The 25,068-nt window shown below is 44.6% G+C and overlaps 1 protein-coding gene across 2 annotated transcripts in view; it reads left to right on the top strand.

Moving 5' to 3' along the window:
• ZNF831 (zinc finger protein 831) overlaps positions 1-25,068 on the top strand; it is a 112,045-nt gene that overhangs the window by 48,016 nt on the left and 38,961 nt on the right. For both annotated transcript variants that reach the window (XM_001083661.5, XM_077952038.1), the window contains exons 3-4: positions 628-764; positions 11,741-11,892. In XM_001083661.5, coding sequence (XP_001083661.4) covers positions 628-764; positions 11,741-11,892 — 289 coding nt within the window. The remainder of the gene's footprint in view (positions 1-627; positions 765-11,740; positions 11,893-25,068) is intronic.

The raw sequence follows: 25,068 nt of genomic DNA on the forward strand, positions 1-25,068 counted from the left end.
GGAAGGTGGTGGATGCTCACAGCTGTTCTCACTTGGTGATGAACTGATAATGCCGAGCTCCACCTTGAGAGGGAGTTCACACACCTGGCTGTGATGACTGAGAGCTTAGTCCTGCTCTGGGGTGGCTTGGGCCACGGCCACTGAGGAAGGTGCTGGAGGCTCAGCTGTAATTTAACCCTTGTGGACAGTGACAAAGGCCTGGAGACCAGAGTCTTGCAGGCTGTTCAGCTTTCCCTAGGTGGAACCCAAAGTTGTGGGGAATGCTGTTTTCATCTTGAGAGTAGTGGGTTAATCAGGAGGGCCCCAGAGGTGCGGGGGCTCCTGGGGAGGTGGATTTAGGGGACAGTAAAGGGGCTGGTCACCGTGTTTCTTTGGCCTCCAGTTAACACCGATGGCATAGGCTTTCCTCTGTGGATCGAGCCCAGGCAGGGTTTCAGGAGGTTCTGTCCAGGAATGCTCTGCCCTTGCCTGGTTGAACTTTGCAGGGGCTCAGGCCATTTAGTGATGCAGTATCTCCGCTTTGATTTCTATAGACAGGCATCCTGTCTGCAGAGTGAGAACCCTTTGGAGTTTTCCTCATCATGAGGACTTTGAGTAATGTGATGCCAACATGCTTGGTGTTTTCAGTTCTCCTACCCAACAGTCCCAGGGGTGATGTCCCAGCACCAGGCGTCTGAGCCAGAAGGGAAGAAAGGCCTGCCTCGGAGGGCAAAGATGTCTCATGGGAACGGCAAGCAGAGAAAACTGAGGACCAACCCTAAAAGGTAGGGTGAGTGGCCACCTCGGTCATTTCCGCAAAACCCCAAGAAGAATTTACTATGGGATTTGAAAGGTATCCGTGTGCTCCAGAGAAAGAGTTCCTGTTTGCTAGGGTTTAGAGTTTCATGATTAAAGGACTGAATTTGTTTCCCCGTTAGTCCCCCACCCCTTACAACTCATCGCCTGTGTATTTTTCGATGGCACCTTTCTAAGGCCAGGAATCCAGCAAATCTTTGAAATAACTGGGTGGAAAACACATCCATTCAACTTAAGTCCGGAAGAGAGAGCCTGTTAATTATTTACAGCTTTTATTGCTTTCTTAATTATGCAAGCAATGAAAGTCTTTTGCAGAAAAATTAGACAATACAGATGAGCAAAGAGAAGACAATAAAACATCCTAGTAATCTCACCACGCAGAGATAATCACCGTGAGCATTCAGGAGTGTGCCCTTCCAGGCTTTTCTTTGCGGTATGCATATGCAAATGTCCACCCCCAACAAACGGGCGGCCATGAGGATTTTCCTGCCACTCTTTCATTGTGTCTTTCTTGGATTGTCTTTCTCCTTTGCTCAAAACCCTTCAGGCTGCCCATTGCATACAAGCTAAAAAGCAAATTCTCTAACCCCTGTCCTCTTTCTGCCATCATTTTCCCTGTGATCTCCTTCTCTCCTGCTCGCCCTTCACCCTCACCGCATTCTCTAATCCACATTCTAATCCCAGATCCCTGATGCATTTATACTCCACACCTCAACTGTCAACATTCTCCCTCTAGACCGTCAGTCCTTTTTTCCCCTTTCTGTTTCTTTTTTGAAACCGAGTTTCACTCTGTCGCCCAGGCTGGAGTGCAGTGGCACAATCTCGGCTCACTGTAACCTCTGCCTCAGGGGTTCAAGCGATTTGCCTGCTCAGCCTCCTGAGTAGCTGGGGTTACAGGCATGGGCCACCATGCCCAGCTATTTTTTTTTTTTTTTTTTTTTTTTTGGTATTTTTAGTAGAGACGGGGTTTTGCCATGTTGCCCAGGCTGGGCTCGAACTCCTGGCCTCAAGCAATCCTCTTGCCTTGGCCTCCCAAAGTGCTGGGATTACAGGTGTGAGCCACTGCACATAGCCTGTCAGTAATTTCTCCAAAACCTGGACATTCTTTAAGGGGCAATCCAAATTCCCAACTATCCCCTGTAGCTGCTCAGACCCTCAGTGGCTGGAGATGACCTCTTCTCTTCTGGCTCCCCCTTCCGCCTCTATCAATGGTCTTCCGGGACCATGTGTTCAGAGCTAACATTATGAGGCGCTTGCTGTGTGCCAGGCTTTCCCTAATTGCTTTCTGGTGTGTGTCGTTTCAGGCGATCCCACAAAGTACCCCCCACGATGTGGATGGCATTATTATCCTATTTTTCTCATGAGGAAATGGAGACACAGAGAGCTTAGATAACCTCCCCAAGGACCCAGATTTGAACCAGCCAGTCTCCTTCCATAGCCTGTGTGCCAACTAGTGGCTTGTCTTGGTGCACCCCAGCCTGTCCTGGGCACGCTCGTGGCCTGGCGTTTTCTAGATTTTTCTTGCAGTGCCTGAGATTCTGCATTTCTGACACAGCCAGGTGATGGTGCTGGCGTGGCTCTGAGAGCAGGCTTGGAGGAGTGGGGCTTTCCTTTCTAGCGTCCCTCCTTGCTCATGGATCACTCAGGGTCCTGAGACAGAAGCCTGACTCAAGGTAGTCTGAACAAAAGAAGGTCTGCCTGCCTGTGTAATGGGACCTCCAAGCCTTATCATCAGCCCTGGCCCAAACTTGGTGCTGTGGGAAGGACAGTCTTCCAAAGGAAAATTCGAGTCTGCTCTTGGAGGAAAGGGGAATGCATGCCATCCAGGTGGAGGAGCTGCATGCGGGGCTCTGGGAACCAAGGGACATTGGCTCGTGGTTGTTGGTCCTCCTCAGTATCTCACCAATAAGGAGGAAGTGCTCAACTACATCTGACTGACAGCTGACGAGCCTGAAGCCTCCAGGCATCGTTGGAAAGATGTGGGGAGAGGGGAGAGGATGAGTTGCCTCATTAACAGCTCCCACTTTCCCAAGACTTCAGCTTGACTAATTTGAAAATATTTACCATGTACCTGTTGTGCGCCTGGTGCCCATACCTGGAGGTGGCCGAGAAAACTTTCTTATCCAGGCTGAGGGTCCCAGACTAGAGCCCAGGAGGCGTGGAGATATCACTCCAGGACACCTTGCAAACCCACTAGCAGCTCTTGGGCCAAACACAGTGCATGTAAAACCCTTGTTAGGCCAGTGCTCTAAAACTTTTGGCATTTAGCAGCCACATAATTAGATGTAAAGATTTCTCATAAAATCTGGATTTCTAACTTTTCTTGAAATATGGGAAGCTTTGAAGACACTGGGCCTGCCTCCTTACATAGCACCAGCCAGCTGGAGATGAGCAGTGGCCACACCTTGTGGGTAAGAGCTGTGCTCCTGGCCGGGCGCGGTGGCTCAAGCCTGTAATCCCAGCACTTTGGGAGGCCGAGACGGGCGGATCACGAGGTCAGGAGATCGAGACCATCCTGGCTAACACAGTGAAACCCCGTCTCTACTAAAAAAAAATACAAAAAACTAGCCGGGCGAGGTGGCGGGCGCCTGTAGTCCCAGCTACTTGGGAGGCTGAAGCAGGAGAATGACGTAAACCCGGGAGGCGGAGCTTGCAGTGAGCTGAGATCCGGCCACTGCACTCCAGCCTGGATGACGGAGCGAGACTCCGTCTCAACAAAAAAAAAAAAAAAAAAAAAAAAAAAAAAAGAGCTCTGCTCTCCTCTGCGCTCTGTAGCTCACCTCTCCTTAATGTCTTACCCTCGGCCAGCCTCTCTCAGTTATGCTATCTGCCTGGCCCCCATAGGATTTGAGTTCGCAAATTTTGGCCTTGTGGGACTAGACACCCTCTCCACTCAACAAATCACAACAAGAGCCCATGGATGGGCATAGGAGGGGGGCAGGGGCATTACAGAACAGGAAAGAGTCTGAACAAGGACTTGGAGCTCTAACCAAGAGCTCCTGACTGGGTCAAATGAGAAGGAAGCTGTTCCACAAACATTTATTGGTTGATCGTGATTTGTTTATCATTGATCCTTTTGTTGGCTCATGACTGTCTTTTGAGTTAATTTCAGCTTCAAGGCCTTTGCACCTGCTAGTCCCTCTACCTCCACCTGCACATTCCTCCTCTTGCTCCTCACATGGCTGGCTCCCCTGTCTCAGAAAAAGAATCAGCACCACGAGGGCATGGAGATCTAGGCATGGACATCTTTGAGGGGAGGTATTACTCTGCCTACCACACTGTTTATCCAACCACCCATACACATATGTTTGTAGATATTTATCCATCCATCTGCCTACCCACCCACCCATCCACTTACATATCTATCTCTCTATCTCTCTGTCTATCTTCGGTCTATCTATCATCTAACCTTTGTGTTCTCTCCACAAGAAGGAAGCCTAGTACTTGATTCATTTTCCCACTTTCAGTTGTTTTAATGTTCTACAGAAAATGAAATACTGTAGCAGAGGTTGCTCTATAGTCCTTAGCTCACAGAGAATGATAAAGTTCTCTTCTAAGTAAAATATTACCTTAAATATTATATAACAATACATAGAAAAGAAAAATTTAAAAGATGATTATGTTGTTTTATGTATTTGGCACAAATCGTATCAATCTGTGTTTTCATACTTTGCAAATCACCAATAATATATAATATTGTTTGGTGTCTTTAAAGTACATATAAAAGTATCATAGTTATTTATCATTCTTCAGCTTGATTTTTAAGGTCAACATTGTGTTTCTGAAGATCTCATCGTGTCAGGACATACTGATTAAATTTATTCATTCTGATTGCTACAGAGTGTCTCATCCATGAGTGAGAGTTTGCCCTTCATTCATATGCTTCCTAATATTTGTTGTTATCAAATTTTTAAAGTGATGAATATAATTTATAGGATTCTATATATATCCTAGATTCATATGTATTATTTGCCTGTTATATATACTGCAAATATGTTTCCAAGCCTATTACTTGTCTTTTTAAGCCCATTTATTTATATGTACCCACATAATTGCCCATCTCTTGTCTTTTCATTTGTTTCTGCATGTCAGATCTTCCTTCTGGGATTATTTTCTTCTACCTAAATCATATTCTTTAGAATTTCCTTTATTAGAGAAGAAAATTCTCTTAGTTTTTATTACTCTGTAAATATCTTTATTTCATCATTGATGTTGAAAAATATGTCTGCTGGGTACACAATTCCAGGCTGACAGTTATTTTCTCAGCACATCAAAGCTATCATTGCACTATCCGTCAGCTTCCACTTTGTGGTAAAGAAGGCAGTTCTTAGGCTACTCATCTGTCTTTTGAAAGTCTTTTATCTCAAGCTAACTTTAAGATCTTCTTTTATCCTTTGGTGTTCCATAGTTTTACTTTGATATATATAGATGTATGTTGCTTTTTATTTGTTCCATTAGGAATCCACAGGGCTATTTTGATTTGTGGATTGGTGTCTCTCTATAAAAAATTCTTAGCCATCATTCTTCAGATATTGCCTCTGTCCTGTTCCCTCTCCTTCCTTTCTGAAATACTGATATAGTATATATTAGGCCTTTTCTATCTTTCATGTCTCTTAATACTTTTAATAACCTTGTTTCTCTGTGCTATAATCTGGATACTTTGTTCAAATCTGTCTTTAAAATTTTACCAGTTTTTTAATCTACTGAGTTATTTTTTGTAAAGCTTTATTAAAGTATAATTAAATTTTAATAAATTGCACATATTTAAAACATACAATTAAATAAATTTTGACATATGTATATGCCTGTGAAACAATATAACCAGGATCATGAGCGTATCTGTCAAGTCCAAAAGTTTCCTCCTGTCCCTTTGTAATTCCTCCTTTCTGCCCATCCTGAAGTCCTTCCGTCCCCAGGTAACCACTGATGTGCTTTCTGTCACATAGGGATAGTTTGCTTTTTCTAGAATTTTGTAGAAACAGAATCATACAATATATGCTCTCTTTTTTTTTTTTTTTTTGCCTGGCTTTATTCAGTTAGCATTACTATTTTGCGGTTCATCCATGTTGTGTTTATCGATAACACATTCCTTTTTGTTGCTAACTAGTATGCAATTGAGTGAGTATGTCACAATTTGTATATAAGTGCACCTGTTGATAGACATTTGGTTTGTTTCAGTTTGCGGCTATTACAAATAAAATGACTACAATTATTCGTCTGCAAGCCTTTGGATGGACATATGCTTTAAATTGTCTTGGGAAAATATCTAGAGGTGAAAAGCCTGGACCATATGGTAGATGTATTATTAACTTTTTAAGAAGCTGCCAAATTGTTTTCCAAAGTGGTTGTATCATTGTACATCTCCACTATCAGTGTATGAGAGTTCCATTTCTCTACATTATTGCCAACACTTGGTGTGGTAATTCTTTTTAGTTTTAGTCATTTGAATAGTTGTGTAGTGGTATCTCTTTATAGTTTGAATTTGCATTTCCCTAACAAGTGATGATATCCAGCGTCTTTTTTTATGCGCTTATTTAGTGTTTGTATATCTTCTTTGGCCAAGTGTCTCTTCAAATCTTTTGCTCATCAAAAATGGGTTGTTTTCTTATTGAGTTTTGAGAATTTTTTTATATATTCTAAGTTCCTTATCAGAAATGTGATTTGTAAATATTTTCTTTCAGTCTGTGGCTTATCTTTCTTTTCTTTTAGTAGCATCTTTTAAAAAGCAACTGTCTTTCACTTTGATGAAATTTAATGTACCTTTTTTTGTTGATTATGTTTTTAGTGTCATAGCTTAGAAAAGTGTGCCTTAACAGAGCTTCAAAGCTTTTCTTCTAATTTTTTCTCTAAAGTTTTATACCTTTAAGTTTTATATTTAGGTTTATAATACATTTCCACTTAATGTTTACATATGGTGTGATGTATGGATCAAAGTTCTTATTTTGCCTGTGGATATCTTATCTGGTTGTTCCAGCATCATTTGTTGATCTATTTGTCTATTTCAATGCAAATAGCACGCCGACTTGATTACGCCTCTTGACTCTAAGACCTACTATAAAGCTAAGGTATGCCAAAGAGTGTGGTATTTGCATCAAAATGGATACACAGATCAGTAGAGCAAAATAGAGAATACAGAAATAGACCATGCTGTGGTCAATTGATTTTTCATACAGGCTCAAAGGAAATTCAGTGGAAAAAGTATAGTCTTTTCAACAAATGGTTCCAGACCTGGAAAATTTCTTCATCAATAAGTTGAGGTGTCATCAGGCTTACCTCATCTGTTTCTCTTCTTTCATGGATCACTGCCCTTATTGCTCAATGTCCAATGCCCTGAACACTATTGTTTTGTATCTTTATTCAGTTTTTTACTTGGGATGGTAAAGTTGGTTACTTTTGTAAAGTCTTGGTCAGAAGTCCCCGGCCTATTGCAGTGCCTCTTAGTTGATCTCCCCTACTTTTATTGGTCTGCTAAATTTTAAATTTAATTATTTATGTGAATTATATTTTATTTCCAAAAAGTTTTATTTAATTATTTTTCTAATTTGCTTGATCACGTTTATAGTCTCTTGCCCTTGACTCTGATTTTCAACCTTTTTTTTTTTTTTTTTAAAAACACATCTAATGTTTTGCATCTGTCAATGACAACATATGAAGTCTTGGCACATCTGACTCTGTTTTATATATTTGCTGTCACATATGTTAACTTATTTCCTTGTTTGTGTTAAAATTTTTGACAGTTAGTTGATATTTTTGGAACTTTGAGATGTGGGTTGAAGGTGGATTCCTCCAATAAATATTTGTTTTGCTTCCCCTGGGTGCCTGGGGGTGCTCGTTTGTTTGTTGTTATGTTCCCTGGGCAGGTGGTAGGGGTACTGAGTATTTAATTCTAATTCACCCACATATTGAGAGTATGCCTTTCAGAGGTCTCAGCTTTATGCAGGAAGGGACGTTGGGTCTTCCACTTGCCTCTCACTGAAGAACATTCTGGGCTTTGAGTCCTGTACCCTCAACTGCACCAGAGCACGAAAATGGGAAGGTCATCCTCACCTGGTTTGGCAGATTCCTTGAAGTGAAAGCAGTCTCACTTTTCCAGGGTGCAGCTCTCACTTGGTTTTTGCCTTTGAACTATTTCTTACCTTTTAATCAGAACATAAATAAATTTAAATATAAGTTTAAAAAATTTTTACATTTTATGCTGCATTTTTAATTATTTTCAGTATAAGGATAATTTTGGTGGTAATCAGTCGGAGTATTGAGTCCACTGTGCTGTTGGAAATGGAGTTCTTATTTTTTAACCTTGATAATCACGGTTTTTTCATTAAGAATTTATAAATTTTGATGTAGTCAAATGGGGCTGTCTTTTCCTTTATGGTTATTACTTTTTGGTATATCTAAGAAATATTTCTTTAGTCTCAATTTCCTACTTTCAAAAATATGCAGATATGTTCTCTTATATTTTCTTCTTATATGAATTCATATATAGAGAAATATTTATTTCTATTTTTGTTTATAAAGACAACTATGGACCATGGGTTAAATATGGTTTTTAACTTACTTTAACCATGAGCAGCACATTATTTATACATATATATATTTGATCAACAGGGTCTCAGTATGTTGCCCAGGCCGCAGGGCCGTGGCTATTCACAGGTGTGATCATAGTGCACCACAGTCTCACACTCCTGGCCTCAGTGGTCTTCCTGCCTCAGCTTCTGGAGTAGCTGGGAGTACAGGCACGCACCACCACGCCTGGCTTGGTTTGTCTATTTTTAAAAGCTTATCCATATAAAAACAGAAGAAGAATATGTGGCACAGATTGTCTGTGGCATACAAAGCCTAAAATATTTATTAGCTGCACCTTTCCGTAAAAATCAAGCAGACCCCTCCATTAATGCACTTTTGGCCACTTACATGTTAAATTTTAACTTCTTGTTTATACTTGAAGTTTCTTTCAGGGCCTTTCATTCTGCTTTCATTCATCTCTATGTTTTTTGCCAACTACAAATACCACACTATAATGAAAACAGTTGTTTTCATTAACAAAACTACATGAGTTAAAGGAGAGAGATTAGAAAATGCAGGATCCACTTTCAGAGTGGAAATGGAAAAACGCAGAAAATTCATACTCAGAAGACTAATTGCCCTGACATTAAACTAGAGGCATGGAGATCCGGAGCACTCACAAAATACCTCCCCGCCTTGCCCAAAGCAAGCGCAGGACCATGGAACTGGATTTTATTGATTAATTTGTAGCTGTGTATCGTGCTGTATGAAGCATGAAACACTCAGAGACTTGTGCCTAGGAAGCTTCCAACAAATGGAACAATGAATTGTGAAGCCCCAAGTGAATGGAAATGAGCAAGGAGAAGATTGCAGGTTGTATGGGAGAAGGGCACCCTGTAAAACCCTAAAATATACATTAGTCATTGAAGGGGAGAGTAGAGAAGAAAAAATCCTGGGGTTTGAGAATGCAATTCTATTAGTAGCTAGTGCTTTTCCTTATGGAGTGGATGTTTATCTGTCTAAGCCATGTGTCTATTCACTTTAGTCATCACACAATTTACTTATTCAATGAGATAGCACTCTCAGTAATGAGAACACAATCTCTGCAGTGAGGTAAAAACAAAGGCCTACAGATGTGGCCCTGAGTCCTCGTGGCCTCTGCTGCATGTGGCCCCCACCACACGTGGCTGAGACTCTTTGTCATGTTGGCCACAGCCCCAGAGCTTTGACAGCAGTCCCAGGTCCTGTTTAGCAGGATACAGCGGCTCTGCCATCCACACCTCCACTGCACTTCTCTTTGCTTTGTTCTTTGTGGGGTCAAGAGAGGAAAGTGAGGGAAATAGCATGTCAGATCTCATAGTTTTGCCCCAGAAAGGAATGTGTGTGTCGTGGGCTGCATACACCTGCCAGACCCAGTCCTTGGGTCTACTGTCCCTCCCTGAGAGAGCCTGATGAAGGTGTCAGCGGGGTGAGGAGCACGTCACCCTCACAACCGGGTGTGGAGGTGCAGCCTGGCGAAAGTCTCCTGGATGGGGCCCCAACAGCACTAGCCACACCTTGAGGGGCCTTGCATGGCTGGTGGTGGAGATGAGCTTGCAAAACCTTCCTAAGCCAGGATGCTGCTTCTCCAGGAGGGGCTGCACACAGAACGTTCTGGGAGAACCAGGAAAGACAGAAACCTACCCTGCCTATGACTAAACTAAACAGTCCTTTGAAGACATTGCCAAGGTCCACTTGGGCTCTTCTCGAAGACAAAAGGATTGAAATTCCACCTTGATGAAGTGTGAATTCAGAGGCTGGGCCTTTCCTAGCTCTCTCCTCATTATTTTGCTTGAGTAGAAAGATCCCGGTTTCCTAATTTTCTAAAAGTAAAACCTCCCTGCAGTTCAAACTGTGCCGTTCTTAACACCTGCAAGTGTGTGGCAGCCACCCACTGACTCGTGCAAAGGTGACCCAGCAGCAGGTAGAAGAATTCTCTCCATGTGCCACCCCTTCCTTCCTCCTTTTGTCTCTGCACTTTGAAATCTCTCTCCACCCAGGCCCTGCAGGATTTGGTTCAGGGGTTTGTCGGTCCCCACCCTGGCTCAGATAGCTCTTTCAGGAACCTGTGGTCTTGACAACTGCATCAAAGAACAAACCAGCCACCACCGCCCCCCAAACCCCACAACCGCCCCCCGGGAATAACAGCTCCTGCCCCAGGCAGGGGAGGCAATCATGCCCAGATGAGGGGAGCTTCTCCCAAACACAGAGGCCAGAAAAGATGAACAAAATGTCACTTTCTCATTGTTGCTGCCAGGAAAAACCAGCGCCCAAGAGGATACTGCATTCTGCAGATCTTATTTAAAATTCTGTGAGCAGCCCTGGTGATTACGGGACTGCGGCTGGATCTTGGCAGTGGCTCAGATAAATGAGAAAGGAAAATAGCCAGTTCTGAGGAGCACTGTGAAGTAGAAATATTGTAAACTGAGGCTCGTAAAGGGAAGGGATTACTTGTAGCTTGACCAGGCAGTTAGAAGCAGTGCAAAGATCTTCTAAAAGAGCTTAAGGCATATTACAGGCCTGGCTTTTCGTCTCATTCTTGCTCCTGTATAATGGGGGTGCTAGACTAGATTGATGGCCTGTTTGTGGTTGCACAGTCCTATTAGTAAAATAATTTATAGCCTGCACTCTATTAAATGTGTATTTGTTCATTTACAAATTATACATATATTCTACTCTATGACATGAAACAATAGAAATAAGAAATGACATGAAACAATAGAAATAAGAAAGACTAGATGAAAATAAATGTAAATAGAAGCTCTAGTATTTTTCTTTCTCTACTGTCATCATGCCTTCCCTCTGAGATGTGAATACTTTGTTTTGAAGATAAATAAATCAGATGATTCCGTAGGTCTCCTCCAGATGGAAGGTCTACGAAGAATACTATCCAATACGGTGGTCACTAGCCACATGTGGCTATTCGAATTCATTAAAGTGAAATACAATTTAAAACTCAGTTTCTCAGACACGCTAACTACATTTCAAATGCACAATAGCTACATGGGCCTAATGGCTACCGTATTTGTCAATACAGATTACAGAACATTTCCATCATTGAAGAATAATCTGTCGGACAGTCTGTGAACCAAGTAGTCAAGACCACATAGCTTAAAACCTAATTGCAGCAACTATCCTTGACTAAGCCCTTGCTATGAGTTAGCATCCTGGGAAGCATTTTGTGACCACCTCATTTAGTTCCTACAACAACCTCTGAAGCTAGGCGCATTGTCCTGGAGAGGTGGGGGGTGAGGTATGGAGGGATCGGGAGTTGCTCAGAGCTGACCAGCTAGTTAGAGGTTGAGCCCCGTGTTCTCCTGGGCACCCCGCAGGGACTTTCCAGATTTTTCCAGGCATGTGCTCTCCAGGCTGGTTGCTGCAAGTGTGCTTCTCTCTTCTACAGGTACAAAAGGAATTTCTTGCAGAGCTGTGTTCAGCTGAGAGCCAGTAGACTTCGCACACCAACCTGGGTGCGAAGAAGAAGCCGCCACCCTCCCCCACTCGAGGGAGTGAAGCCATGCAGGACCCCTGGACAGACCTCTTCAGAAATAGCAGGTAATGCTCTCTTTGGAGGTGCATCCAGACTGGGCACTTGAAGGCACCCACCCAAGGCATAGACACTGGGGATTCGGGATGGGCAGGAGTCAGCCCCAAGTGCCACAAGGGTCAGGCCCGAAAGGGAGAGTAACAGAGGCGTGACGTCTATGAGACAATCAAAGTGACCCTAAACTAGTGGGGAGGGCATGCGGTAGAAGACAGAGAATTCAATATTGAGAAGTCATCAACATCCTTGAGCACTGGCCACCTGTGCCAAGCTCTGAACCAGGTGCAGCTTCCCTCTGGGACTCAGGAGAACATGAATCACAGCTCTTGGTGCCTCTGCTTTCACCATCTCTAAAAAGAAAGCTTGTTTAGTTCTCTCTGCAGGGCTATTGTAAAGCTAAAGTGGGTCTGTGGATGGGCTTGAGAGCCCATGTGAAGTAGAAGGATGAGTAGTTCTGTGAAACTGCAGGGTACATTGCTTACATGTGGAGTGGTAAGAGGCACACTCTTCACCATGCTCGGAAATAAATAAAGGGCGAACCAAGTGGGGCTGCTTCCTGGAAAAAATGGCTATTTTAAGCTGCAATCACTGGGCAACCGGGGCAAATGGCTCAGCTTCTCTGGACCTCAATTTCCTCTCCCTTTCTCCCCTCTCCCCAGCATTAAGGAGCTCAGCCTTAGCCTTGCTTGATTGTTGATTGGGAAAAATGAATACCCTGTGGGAAAGGCTGCAGGGTCCCATCTGGCCAGCAGTGCCTGAATTACCATCCTTCTGTGGTTCATTGTTGTCTGTTTGGCTCAAGGGCTAACCCTGGGCTTTTTCTCATGCTTGAGGTCTTTGGCCCTAGGGGATCCTTTGCTGGGGCAACTCCGCCTCCACCTTTGTGTAGCTCCAGTGCCCCCTACAGACAGATGGCACTTGAGTGCTCTCCCCACACCTCTGCTCCCCAACCCCCAAAGGCCTCCAGAGTAGGCAAGGACAAGGAGTAGTCTTGCTTCCCAGAGAGAATTTAAATCCAGTCAGGAATTCATCTTACAGTTGGGGCCAGTTGTTGAAGAGGAAAGGTTGTTTTTGTTAAGGAAGGTCAAGGGTCAAGCCCCATGTGGGAGAGGCTGGGATGCAGGGGGGTGGGTAGGTGGAAATTCCATCAGGGAACTGGCTCTGAGCTCTCTTCCTCCTCTGTGGTTCTCATCTGCACCTCTCATCTGCACCTCCATCTCCCTCCTCTATATCCAGCGGAATTGCCCATTGAGCTGTGCTTGATGCTGCCACGCCCCATGGAGGGCATCTCAGGGCTAAATGCTGGTCTGTACCACCAGGACAAGAGGGTGTGCTCCCCCATGCAAAGGCCAGGGGGCCATGCAGCTTTCTGCTTTATCATTGGGCCTTCTTGTGACAGCCACAGGGGCCATTGATGTCACCTCTGTGCTCTCCAGGTGCCCTGTGGATGCCCCTCCTCTCTCCTTAAGAGTTTTCCAATGTATAACCCACAGCTGGGAATCCAGGGCCAGCCCAATCCCCTCTGAAGTGCCAACTCAGGGCACCTGGGAATTGTGCACAGAATTGTGTGTGTGGGGGTGACTTCCAGAGGTGTGGGAACTCCAAGTGCAAAGTGAGCTCCCGGGGGTCATGGTACTTGCTGGTTGACTCCTCGTTCCCTGTTCCCATGGACTCTTCCCTCACTTTTGCCCCCATCAGCTCCAGTTCTCGAATTTTCCTTTATGGAGTAGAGCTTGGATGGAACCCCTGCTGAGATGCTGGCAGACAGCTGGTAGCCCCTCTACCTAGGAGGTTCTGATGGTCATTGGTAGAATCCAACAGAATCAGCCAGAGCTCTGCCAGTTGCCCCCATGGAGGAGCTTACCACCAGCTCTCTTCCCAGCACCTTAAGGACAGCCAAATGGAGCTGCTCCTGGAACTCCCCATCAGCCTCCCTGCTTAGCTTCCCAGGCATTGGACTAGGCACTGTGACAGGGAGGGGAACAAAGGCGACCCCTGCTCTCGATAAATGTGGTACAGGACAAAGACAGACAGACTGACCCACTGACCACCCCTTAGCTCAAATGCCACTGGGAATGACATTGGCAGATCAGTTTGCTTCCCCGGGACATCTGTCTGTCTGTCTAGGATGTCAATGGTCTGTCAGTGTGAGATTCAAGGTGCAGCAACGCCTTGCAGACTCCAGCACAGATGGCCAAGTATCATCATACGCTCAGCATTATAAACACAGGTGCACGACAGTTAGCACATGCTGAGCGCCCATGAGTGTGCACGTGGGTAATGAGTGTTTTCTTGTTGTTCAGCAGAGGACGAGGTCATCTCATTAGTGTTGGGCGGGGGTGGGGGGGGAACACAAAAAGGAGGCTCTTTCTGGAAAGATGGTGGTTCTTTTGGAAATCTGGATGTAGGGAGAACAGACAGAGGCTTTCTGGACTGGGGATTGAGTGGATAAAGGCTCAGGGTCAGGAAGAGGGAACATGGGAAGGTCAGATAGAGTGTAGGTGGGCTGGGCACATGCTGGGCTGCCCGAAGACGTGGGACTGCCATTGATGACAGTGTCTCCAGTTGGGTGTCACCTGTATCAGTTTCCTAAGGTAGCTGTAAGAAATTGCCATAAACGTGGTGGCTTTGAACAATAAAACTGGATTCTCTCCCAGTTTTGGAGGCCAGGAGGCTCATGCTCCCTCTGGACTTTCTAGGGGATGATCCTTCCTGGCCTCTTTTGGCTTCTGGGGCCTCCAACTATTTCCTTGGTTTGTGGCCTGAGCTACATCTTGTGGCCTCTGCCTACATCTTCATGTGGACTTCTCCCTGTGTCACTGTGGGTCATATCTTCTTCTGTCTTTCTCTTATAAGGACACTTGTCATTGGATTTAGGGGCCTCACTAAACATGGGCTTATCTCATTTTGAGACCCTTAATTTGATTACTGCTTCTGAGACTCTTTTCTAACTCAGGTCATAACCATCCACAGGTTCCATGGACTAGGACCTGAGGGCCATTATTCAACCATCCTTACAGGTTTTATCCTATCTCTGAACCAACAGAAGTGACCTTAAAATGTGTTTGTAAACAAAAAAGGCAGGGACACACATGGATACTCAGTGCACAAGAATGCACATAATCTGGGCTCTCATTGTTTGTAAACCATTTTTGCAGGAAAGTTCTATTGTAAACCCAATACAATTCAAACAGAATTGCCCCAGCCACTGCCAGCAGGACATGCTCCACACTTGGGGGAACAGTTGTCCAAGTGACCACGGGTAGCCTCCATGCTGATAGCTATGGGGCCCACTGGCTTCCCTTCAGGAAAAAAGCCCAGTGGCTGGTGGGATGGGGCTTGACGGGGCTGCCATGTATGTGGATGGTGTTTGTTGGAGCTGAAATCTGGCTGTGGCCTGACTTGTCCGGCTCACACGCTGGCCCTGAGCATGAGACTGTGTCAGCTGCAGCAGGAACACCTGCTCCTCTCTCCCCTCCACAGGGGACACAGTTCCCAACATGCTCCATGGAAGCGGGCGCCCCTGCCTCATCTGCAGCTTACCCTGCATGCTCATGGGGACCCTGGGGGCCTCGGTGTGAGCAGAAAGCCCAGAATGAAAAGCCCTTTCACCCCTTCTTCCCTTCAGTGTCAGGAAGGGTCCTGCACACTCACCCCATGGACTAATGGAGGAATCCCAGAGATCCTGAGCTCCCTCCATGCGGGGGAAATCCCACTTCCATACACATCCTGTTTCAACATCAGCATTGCATTGCTTTCTTCACACTTAAATCCCAAGAGCAAACTGGGGGCACCAATGAATGGTGAATAAAACCAAATCCAAGGAAAAAAAAATTCAGAAACAAAACCTGAATATAGATCTAAGAAACAAGCGGCTTTCCATAGCTCAGATTCCTCCTGGGAACACAGCTCTACCACCCCATCCCCTTACATAGGTAATAAGGCCCCAGGAATAGCCTGGAATGGTGACAAATGTCTATGCTTTCATGTTTGTTATTTGAGCATCAAGTTGAACCAGGGGCCTAGGGCCCTGGCTCCCATTTTCAGAGGCCCTCCTCTCCAGCAATTAGGAAGGATGTAGAGGATGTCCATTGCAGGGCAGCTGTGAGCTGCAGGACGTGGTAGAAGCCCCAGCCCAGAGAATATCAATCACCAACTGCTCCTTATTGAAGTGTCAGAGAGGGGACCGGGAAGGCTGGTAGGGCAAACCAGCAAGCCGGACTTGACAGATCATGATGGACACCATGGAGTCGGAGGGTGGAAGAATGCTTTAAAATAAATACCACTGGAAATCAAAGGGGCATAGGGGTTTTATTACCAGCCCTAGCCAATACCAATATTTCACAGTGGAGTGACAGGCACTCTGAGGGCACTGGGTGTTTGAAGACAAAGCACTGTCACTTCAAAGGAACCCAGAGCTGAGCCTGGCGGTCCACTGCTTACAAACAACTTTCTCGAGTCTCCTTTGACCTGGCACGTCCCGGATGGAGAGATCAGAGCTGGGTCCTCGGTGAGGGAGCTGACCTTGTGTGTGTGTGTGTGTGCGTGCGCGTGTACATGGGTGTGCTTGTGAGTGTGCTTGTGTTTTTTTCTTTCTGAAGGAGAGATGACCTGTTTTCCATGGCGGTACAGTGATGGGGTAATCTGTTTTGGGTGACCCAAGGGGCTGTAACTTGGGGAAACTTGGTAGAATCCAACAAAGAAATTGAGAAGGATCTTTGTGTGTTGGGGGGGCGGGACGCGGGGTGGGGGTGGGTGGGATTTCTCAATTTAAAGGTAGAGAAAAACTTTAGATCCTAATCCTTATAGGCCAACTAGAATCAGTAAAACATTCAGAAATAAGAAGTCATGAATGCTTTTGTCCAGGGACTGAAATAAGATGTGATAACTGATAATTTTTTCTTCTTTATTTTTTGGAGACACTTCCTGTCAATAACTTAAGAGGAAGATGGAGAAAGGATGTTTTTTTAAAAAATATTTTTAAAAAAGATGTTTAATTTTCCTCACTCCTAAACTATTCCAAAAGCATGGTTCTAATCATTTGAATTAACAGATGGCTTGGCAGTGAAGTCATCTGAAAGCAGAAGGCCAGAGGAGTTATGAGGGATAAAGACCTAATGTATAAGATTGTACATTGATTGGAGTCTATGAGACTCCCCGGACAACGGAGTCTTTTTTCCCTAATCCTAAATCCAGTAGTCCATTCCATCCAAGTTTCCAGCTAGTTGGTGCAGGAAACTTGAAATTTCTTTTAAAATATCAACTAAGGTGTATTTCCCAGGCACCTCAGGCTGTGTGACTAAGAATGGACAGAAGTTTTGCTATTTTAAAGAACATCCTTCCTCATCACATTCGCTTTAGGATAAGGGCTGAGGGGTGCATTTAATCTCATAGACTAGGGCTGTCTCATTGAAGGGATTGGTAAAAAAGTTCTTAGATATCAAGTCATTGATGTGCCAGGGAAAACAGGCGTCTACCTTAAAATCCAGATGTTCTTTATGGAACACTCCAGTCATAAGGTTGGCTGGTTAGGTAGGAATATGATAACCTTCCCTAATAGACTGCTGGTAAATATAGACCCCATTCAATTCTCTGTCTCCCTGCCTACCATCACATCCATCCATGCCCTTCAGATTAATTTTTGCAATATCATGTAAATTGATCGCTAAGTGAAATTGCAAATTGTGCTCAAGATGTTGCATTTTGTGAAATTGATAGAAAAGACCATTGGCAGCCTGCTGATTCACACCCACTGGCAGAATCAGACTAGGTGACAAATGAACAAGAGAAGAGTGACAAAGATGATAACTCTAGAAGAGTGACTTGAATATCAGAGGCTTAAGAGAAGTCTTTGGAAAAATTGATAAAGCTCTATAATATTTTTTGGGGGGGTATCCTTCTTGATGACCTAGCAATTAAAGTAAATGCAAGGTAAATAGTCCATTGGTCTACCCTACAATTTTATGTAAAAATGTATGTCCTCATCAATACTTGACTAAGTTTTGCTGATTTTTAACAATTAGCTCATAGTTTGCCATTATAACCTCCAAAATGGAGGTTTTATTTTCATCTTTGTAGGCATATTAACTTATTTTCACAACTTTTGGTTTGGTCGTTTTTCCAGAGAAATTCTCAAAGTCCTTAATACTATTCACTGTGAAATTGTGGTATTGCGAATGAATTGTGAATGAATTAATTTTAGGTGGCCTTTCCCCTGTAGCAATGATGTCAACTAAAGAAGACCTTATTTACCAAGCTGTTAGGTCATCTCCTCCATGTGTGCATCCAGGGGCCTAGCATTGTAGCAGGTCCTCAATACATGTTTGTTGAATGAACAATTTAACAAACATAAGTTTCTTTACCTTGAGGTTCCTGAAGCTTAGTCTCAGATGAAAGCACAAGCAAAGACCAGCCCCCAAATCTTCTTTGAGCATGAACAAGAGCGAGCATGCCACCTGGAGTCTTGGTTTCTGAGTGTGCGTTGTGTCAATAATGGAAAAACCCAGTGGGTATCCAGTGGGATGGCAGTAGAGGAACCGTAAAATTCAACTCTATGGAATCACCATTTCCAATCTTAGGAGTCATCTTATGTCACCTCTGTTTTATGGATGGAAGCTCTGGGGAGGTAAAAGTAGTAATGGAACTGCTAATGTCGTTTCCATGCCTTTTAACCTGACGTCCTCTCCCACACTAAAGTGGGGTCATGTTGTAAAGGGTGGTGAGGTTCATTTCCAAAGCTGGCCCCCAAGGCACAATCCCTATTGTCAAAATTATCTTTGAGAATCCTGCAAATCTATCATAAGGGTACGATTTGTGTATACAACTCTGAACAGAAATTCTCGCACACAATATGTTTGAGGACTGCTGAGATGAAAGAAGGAAAGAAAAAAGGCCATCCATCCATGTAGGCAGCTTTGAAGATAAACAGCAAATCCTCCCACTGGAGAGGGGTATGAGAAATTCCCAAGTATCCCTGCTTCATTGCGTGGTGTGTGCCATTTTGTTTTAGCATTAAACCTCTAAAACTGCTGTGACAGCAGCATTAAACCTCTAAAACTGCTTAATGGATTGAGTTGTTGTGGTGAGGATTAAGCAAGAGAGTGGAGTTGTGTCTTCTTGGGTCAGGGAAGGGTGAGCTTCAACAGTCAGGGTGTAGGTTAAATGCATGTGTGATGGGACTGTGCTGCCGATTCATTTCTTACCTGGAACGCCTTTCTTATTCTAGCATAGGAGCTGGGGGCAGTTTTCCCCCGGACAGCTACTCCATGTCATCTTGGGTCAGCTGGTGCCACTCAGTCAAAAGCCATGCCTTCTAGCCTAAGGAGAAATTCACAGCAAATCATGTCTTGAAAATGCTCTTTCCACTATTTTCCCAGTTAGAGTCTCGCTTAGAAAGATAAGCTTCGCATGTACGTGTGTGTGTCTGCACGTGCTCACGTGCTGCTGTGTCATTTTTCCATTAGAAAAAGCAACTGAAAATTACACATCCATACGAAGGGCGACGCTACCTAAGCAAAAGCTGCCGAAGATTCTCTGTGGTTGTGGTTACACAATTTCTGATGAGGTCACTGCTCTGAAATGATTATTTTTCAGAATGTGGGGAGGTGGGGGGATGAAGGCAACATCACTGATTTTGTTTGTATTTCAACTGGGACGTCCTGTTCTCTGTGATCCTAATGCCCATCAACAAACAGCCTTATTATCATTCTCCTAATATGATAGTTATTGACCCTTGGGCTGCAAAAAGTAGCCTCATAAATAGATTTGCCCTGTTTTTATATTTATGTGCACATCTCTTTCTAGCTGATGACATATCAGCTTTGTAAAAAATTATTATTATTGAAAACCTCTGTGCTAAAAGTTCCATTAACTGAGACCTGTTCTATTTACTTGAATGCTTGGGTACATTAAAACATTCCGTGGTATAAAGAGTGCTCTTATATATTTCCTTAGAAACACATTTTGCGGAACTGAATGGAGAACATTGATGTGGTTGAGGTTAATTATTTGGGCTTTTGCTGGGCACATTGGATGTCGTGCCGCTTCTCCTGGTACACAGACTAAAATTGGAACAGTGAAGAGGAGCTGAGCGTGGCCCTGTGCCCAGATGACACATCTGAAGTCATATTGATTGAGGGAGATGTTTTATTGAACGATAAGAACTACATTGAGTTTATGGTTTTGCAATTTCCTGCAGCTGGCATGGTTTATAACAGTAAACACGGCGAGGTTCAGGGCTATATTTCCAATGGAGATTTTAGAAAACTCTCTCAATAACTAAAATCAGGAGGCGCTTTCAATTTAGGAAGGTCAGACACATTTATTCCCTTGGGCAAACCTGTGATGAGTGACTTTTATCCTCTTTTGGCAGATGGAGAAACTGAGGCTTAGAGAGTTGTCCAGTGACTTGCCCAGAGGCACCCAGATGATTGATCTGGGGATCAGCACTGATTCCTAAATTGAAATCATCTAGGTGCTACCTTCAGAACTTTTGTAGCATCTGCATGTCACCTATGTGATTCTTATTTTTACCCCTAGGTGCACTTACAAAAAAACTTAGGTCCATTTATTTCAAAGAGAAGCTGTTTATCGAGACTGAAAATGAAAAGTTAATATTATGCACCATTAAGGGAACATTGCAAAAATACAAACACTACAATGCTTTTGGTATATAAGTTCCAGACAGAATCTGTTGTGAGCTGAAGTCCGTGAGCCCTAGGAATACTCCTGCTAAGAAGAGATTTGGAAGTGTTAGGGAAGCATTCAAGATGCATTAGCACCTAGTCAAGACTTTCTTCTTTCCTTAATCAGAAGATTAACAGAGAATAGAAGAGAGAACAGCTTCATCATTGTGCAATTCAGTTTTCTTTAACTTTTTGCTTATGAATCACCTAAAATAACCACCAACCCCCACACCCTTCCCTGGGCCCCCACTCTTGGAGGGCCATACCCCCTTTTTCTCTGTCAGTAGGATCCTCATTGACTTACATTGTTTCATCTAGAATTTCCTCAACTTTTGTAAGGCCTTGACCTGTATGAATTTAAACCACTGAACCAATTCAGCAGAATTGGCTGCAGAGGCCATGGGCAACATTCTGCACAGACCCTCCTGGAAGACCCTTCCCTTCTCTGCTTCATTGGGCTAGCGTGAGAGACACTCGCCAAGAGTTTCGGAGTCAGCCCAAATCCCTGCATTTCTTATTGATTGGCCGATGGATTGAGATGGAGTTTCACTCTGTCGCCCAGGCTGGAGTGCGGTGGCGTGATCTCGGCTCACTGTAACCTCTGGTTCCCGGGAACTCTGCATTTCTGAGATTCTGGGACACTGATTGGGAGCCCATGGTGGGCATGCTGCCTGTGGCAGGAGGAGGTGGTACACACGTGATAGAGAGACGGCCAGTGTGCCAGGGTGCATGGGGGACGGGCGCAGGCGCAGCGGAGGCTCACAGGACGGGGCATCACCTGCAGGGCTTCTCAGGCCTCAGTCGGGGCCTGAAATTTTTTTCCTGAGAACAGGGAGCCACTGAAGGGTGAAGGGCAAGGTGCAGCTAATCCCATTTAGGTTTTCTAAAGTTCACTGTAGACACACAGTGGAGCAAGAATTGGGGTAAACAGAGTGGGTATGAGGTGACGGATTAGAAGATCACTGACAGGCGGAGTACCTTTGTTCTTAAAAAAAACATGGAAAAAGTGATGCTCCACATAGGGGAGCAAAAAAGTTAATTATTAGTTTTTAATTACACATGTAATCATGAATAATATTTATCTTAACCCGTTAAAATGCAATACATAAGGCTGATGTTCAGTTTCACCACTACCCCATTCCAATACCATCCTCAGGTAAAATGACAGTTTGGAGTCTGGAGTGCATCTGACAGATCTTCCTCTCTCTCTCCCCCCCCGCTTCTGTGTGTGTGTAACACAGCAGCATCACACTGCATATCTCATTGCACAACTTGCTCTTTTTACTCAAAAATGTTTTGTGGTTCTACATTATGAATACATGTAGATTTATCTCAACTTCCTGAGCAGGGACAGAGTCCCTCTGGGTGGGAATGCTCTTATTTATGAAGTCATTCTCCTATTAATCAAGAGTTTGGTCATCACCAGTGTTTCACGCATGATGCTCTTTGGACACACTGTTCATATCTCCTTAGCCCAGGCAGGGTTTGCTCTAGGGGATAACCAAGAAGAGAAATTGCTGGGTCTTTAAGTGTTGTGTTGCACATTTTTAATAGCCATTTTCAAATTGCTTCCCAGTTTATACGCCTACCAGTAGCATATTAAATACCACTCCTTTCCTCCAGCTTATAAAACTTTTTCTTCTTTTCCCCTTGGATGAGTAAAAGATATTACCTTCTATGCCTATGGACGGGAGGGCCTTTCCAGCCCTCCTTGCTTCTCACTAGGGGTCTCTTATCCATTCCGTCCGTGGAAGGCTGGCATTCTCTAGTAGAAAAAAGAACATGGAGGGACGATAAGACTTTTTTTTTTAAATAACAGAGAAGTGTGTTTCTCTTGACCAGACGTTATGTCCACTGGGCACAATTTGATGTTCTCACCAAATATTAATAGATTTGTTCCTCGGCAGAGGCACGACGGATCAGCCTGCTCTGGGGGGACTCTGTCACTGCAAAGGACACAAGGCCTTCCTCTGTGCCCAGCCAATTCATTAGACCCGGTTAGCAATTTGCAAAAGAGATGAGTTGATCTGCAGGCTGCTGAGGCCCAGTGTTACTCAGCTACCTCCCAGAAAGCTCAGAGAAGCCCCGGCCTCCGGGAGCCTGAGCGAGCAAACACTAATATGCAAGGCTTTAGGCAGAGGCTGAGCAGAGGCATTATTCCTCGTTACAAACAGAAGCTGGAGAGATGAATTTCTCAGCCCTTCCTGGGTTAGGGTGGGATTTGGGGCCACCGTCCAGACTCCTGGGATAAAATGAGAAGGCTCACAAAGCTGGGGCTACAATATGAGAGCAGTGTTTCTTTTTTCAAGCTTTTATTATTCCCAAACAGATTCCCTGGTTATCTTATTTTGAAATGTTGCTACTGGAGGCAGAACTTTAAACTCGGCATGCCTGTATTAGGAGAGACTCTTTGGGGTGTGAGGAAAAGAGGCTCTATTCAAATTGGCTTAGACAAACAAACAGAACCCAATTCATTATCTCACAGAACAATGAGAATTGCTTCAAGCTCAGCTGGGTCCAGAGGCTCTGTAGGTGGGTGTTCGTCTCTCTCCATCTCTGGGCAGCTCTGGTCCTGCCCAGCTGTGCCATGCTTATGTTAGCGTGACCTTTTTTTTAAATAACTGAGTCCCCAAACTCAGTCTGACTGGCCTGGTTTAGTCATGTGCCTGTCCTTGACCCCGTCACTGGGGATGTTGAGTGGCCAGGTATGGGTCCTGCACCTGTCCTTGTACTGAGGGTTGAGTTGGGGCCATCTCTGCTACAGCCATTAAGAAGAGGCTGAGGAGGGGAGATCACCTGAGGTCATGAGTTTGAGACCAGCCTGGGCAACATGGTGAAACCCCCTCTCTACTAAAAATATAAAAATTAGCTCTGTGGCATGCACCTGTAGTCCCAGATACTTGGGAGGCTCAGGTAGGAAAATTGCTTGAACCCAGGAGGCGGAGATTGCAGTGAGCCGAGATCGTGCTACTGCAGTCCAGCCTGGGTGATAGAGTGAGACTCTGTCTCAAAATAAAAAATACAAAATAAAAAGAGTAAATGAGAGATGGTTCCCCCTAAAGAAGGGGGGTCAGGCAGGTAATCACAGCAGATGTCCCCTCTTCCTTCATGCAGACCTGGGGAAACCATCTTACTCATGGCTTAATGCAATTAGGTATGCATTTGTGAGCCACTGAGTATCTTTTGAAGCTCCATGAGAGGAAAGGAACAGAAGATGGCTTGAGCCCTCACCTCAAGGAGCTTAGGAAACAGTTGGTGGAGCAAGACACCTTTGTGAGACAGATGAGAGTCACGCGGCCTGAGGGTCCCAGGCAATCACTGGGGCCTGTTCTGCGCCAGGCAATGTGTGGGAGCAGGAAGAGAGGCAGACGAGAACATGACATGGCCCTTGTCCTTAGGGAGGGCCCAGTGTGGCAAGGGGAGCCGGCACAGACTGGTAAACAAGTCATTACAAATGCAGTGCGGTGAGCTTGCTGATATGATTAAGCTTCCAAATGAGGGATCCTGACAAGGCCGGCTGGAGCGGAGAAGGGAGAGTGTGCTAGCATAAACAGGAGCATGGGGAGGGGCACCCTTCTGACGCTCACCCCAAAAGCCTCTCCATCCGGCCCCCCACTGCAGAAAGGAGTGTCAACAGGGCATGTGGGAGAACCGAAGGCTGTCACTCTTTATCATGCCTTCTTTCGTCCCTCGATCATAAAGAATTTTTGCCATATACTCTAAACTGCTGGGAATGGAGCACTTAACTACTATGTACTTATTTATCTAAAATGCTAAGTGTTTCCCTTAGCAATCACTAATAGATTCCTGTAGAAACAGAGTGCCATGATTAGAATTCTGATTTCTGTGCCGACAGAAGGTGGGAAGGCAACAATAGGTAGTGCACTAATGATGGGTTCAGTGGGGAGGTGGGTGGGCAGGATGATATAGTCATTGAAGGAGAAGGTTGAAATATGGGCATTTTAAAGATAAATATGTGTTTATGTTAAAAGTTGAGAGAGAGAGAGAGAGAAAAAAAAAAAAGAAAAGGGAGGGAGAGAAATTCTTCTAATCCTCTTCAATCCCATACCTGAAATGGGGACGGTTTTGCTTTGGAAAGACTTTCTGAAAACCATTCTCACATTTGAGTTGGAAGACCCCCTTCTCAGCAGAGAGCCACAAATGAATCCTGAGTTTTGTTCTGGAATTTTCCTATGCAACGTGCTGGAACCAGTAGCCAAATAGAATCAGAGGATGAGGCAGGAAGAAAAATGAGGATCTCAGGCATGGAACTCAACAGGCTACAAATGGGACACAAAGGGCATGACTCATCCTCAACAAAATCACAGAGGCACCAGGCATACCTTGCGGGGTCTGTTTCCCCAACACCCACCTGCTACCTGGGCTTCACAAGGGACCAGGCCCTTTTGGTTTTGGAGGCAGATGAGCCTGTGGGATTAATTCTAACTAAGGTGTGAGTGGAGCCTAGGGGAGAAGTAACTTTAGGGGCTACAGAGAGAAACC

The sequence above is a fragment of the Macaca mulatta genome, chromosome 10 (genome assembly GCF_049350105.2).
Source record: "Macaca mulatta isolate MMU2019108-1 chromosome 10, T2T-MMU8v2.0, whole genome shotgun sequence".
Taxonomy (NCBI): Eukaryota; Metazoa; Chordata; class Mammalia; order Primates; family Cercopithecidae; genus Macaca; species Macaca mulatta.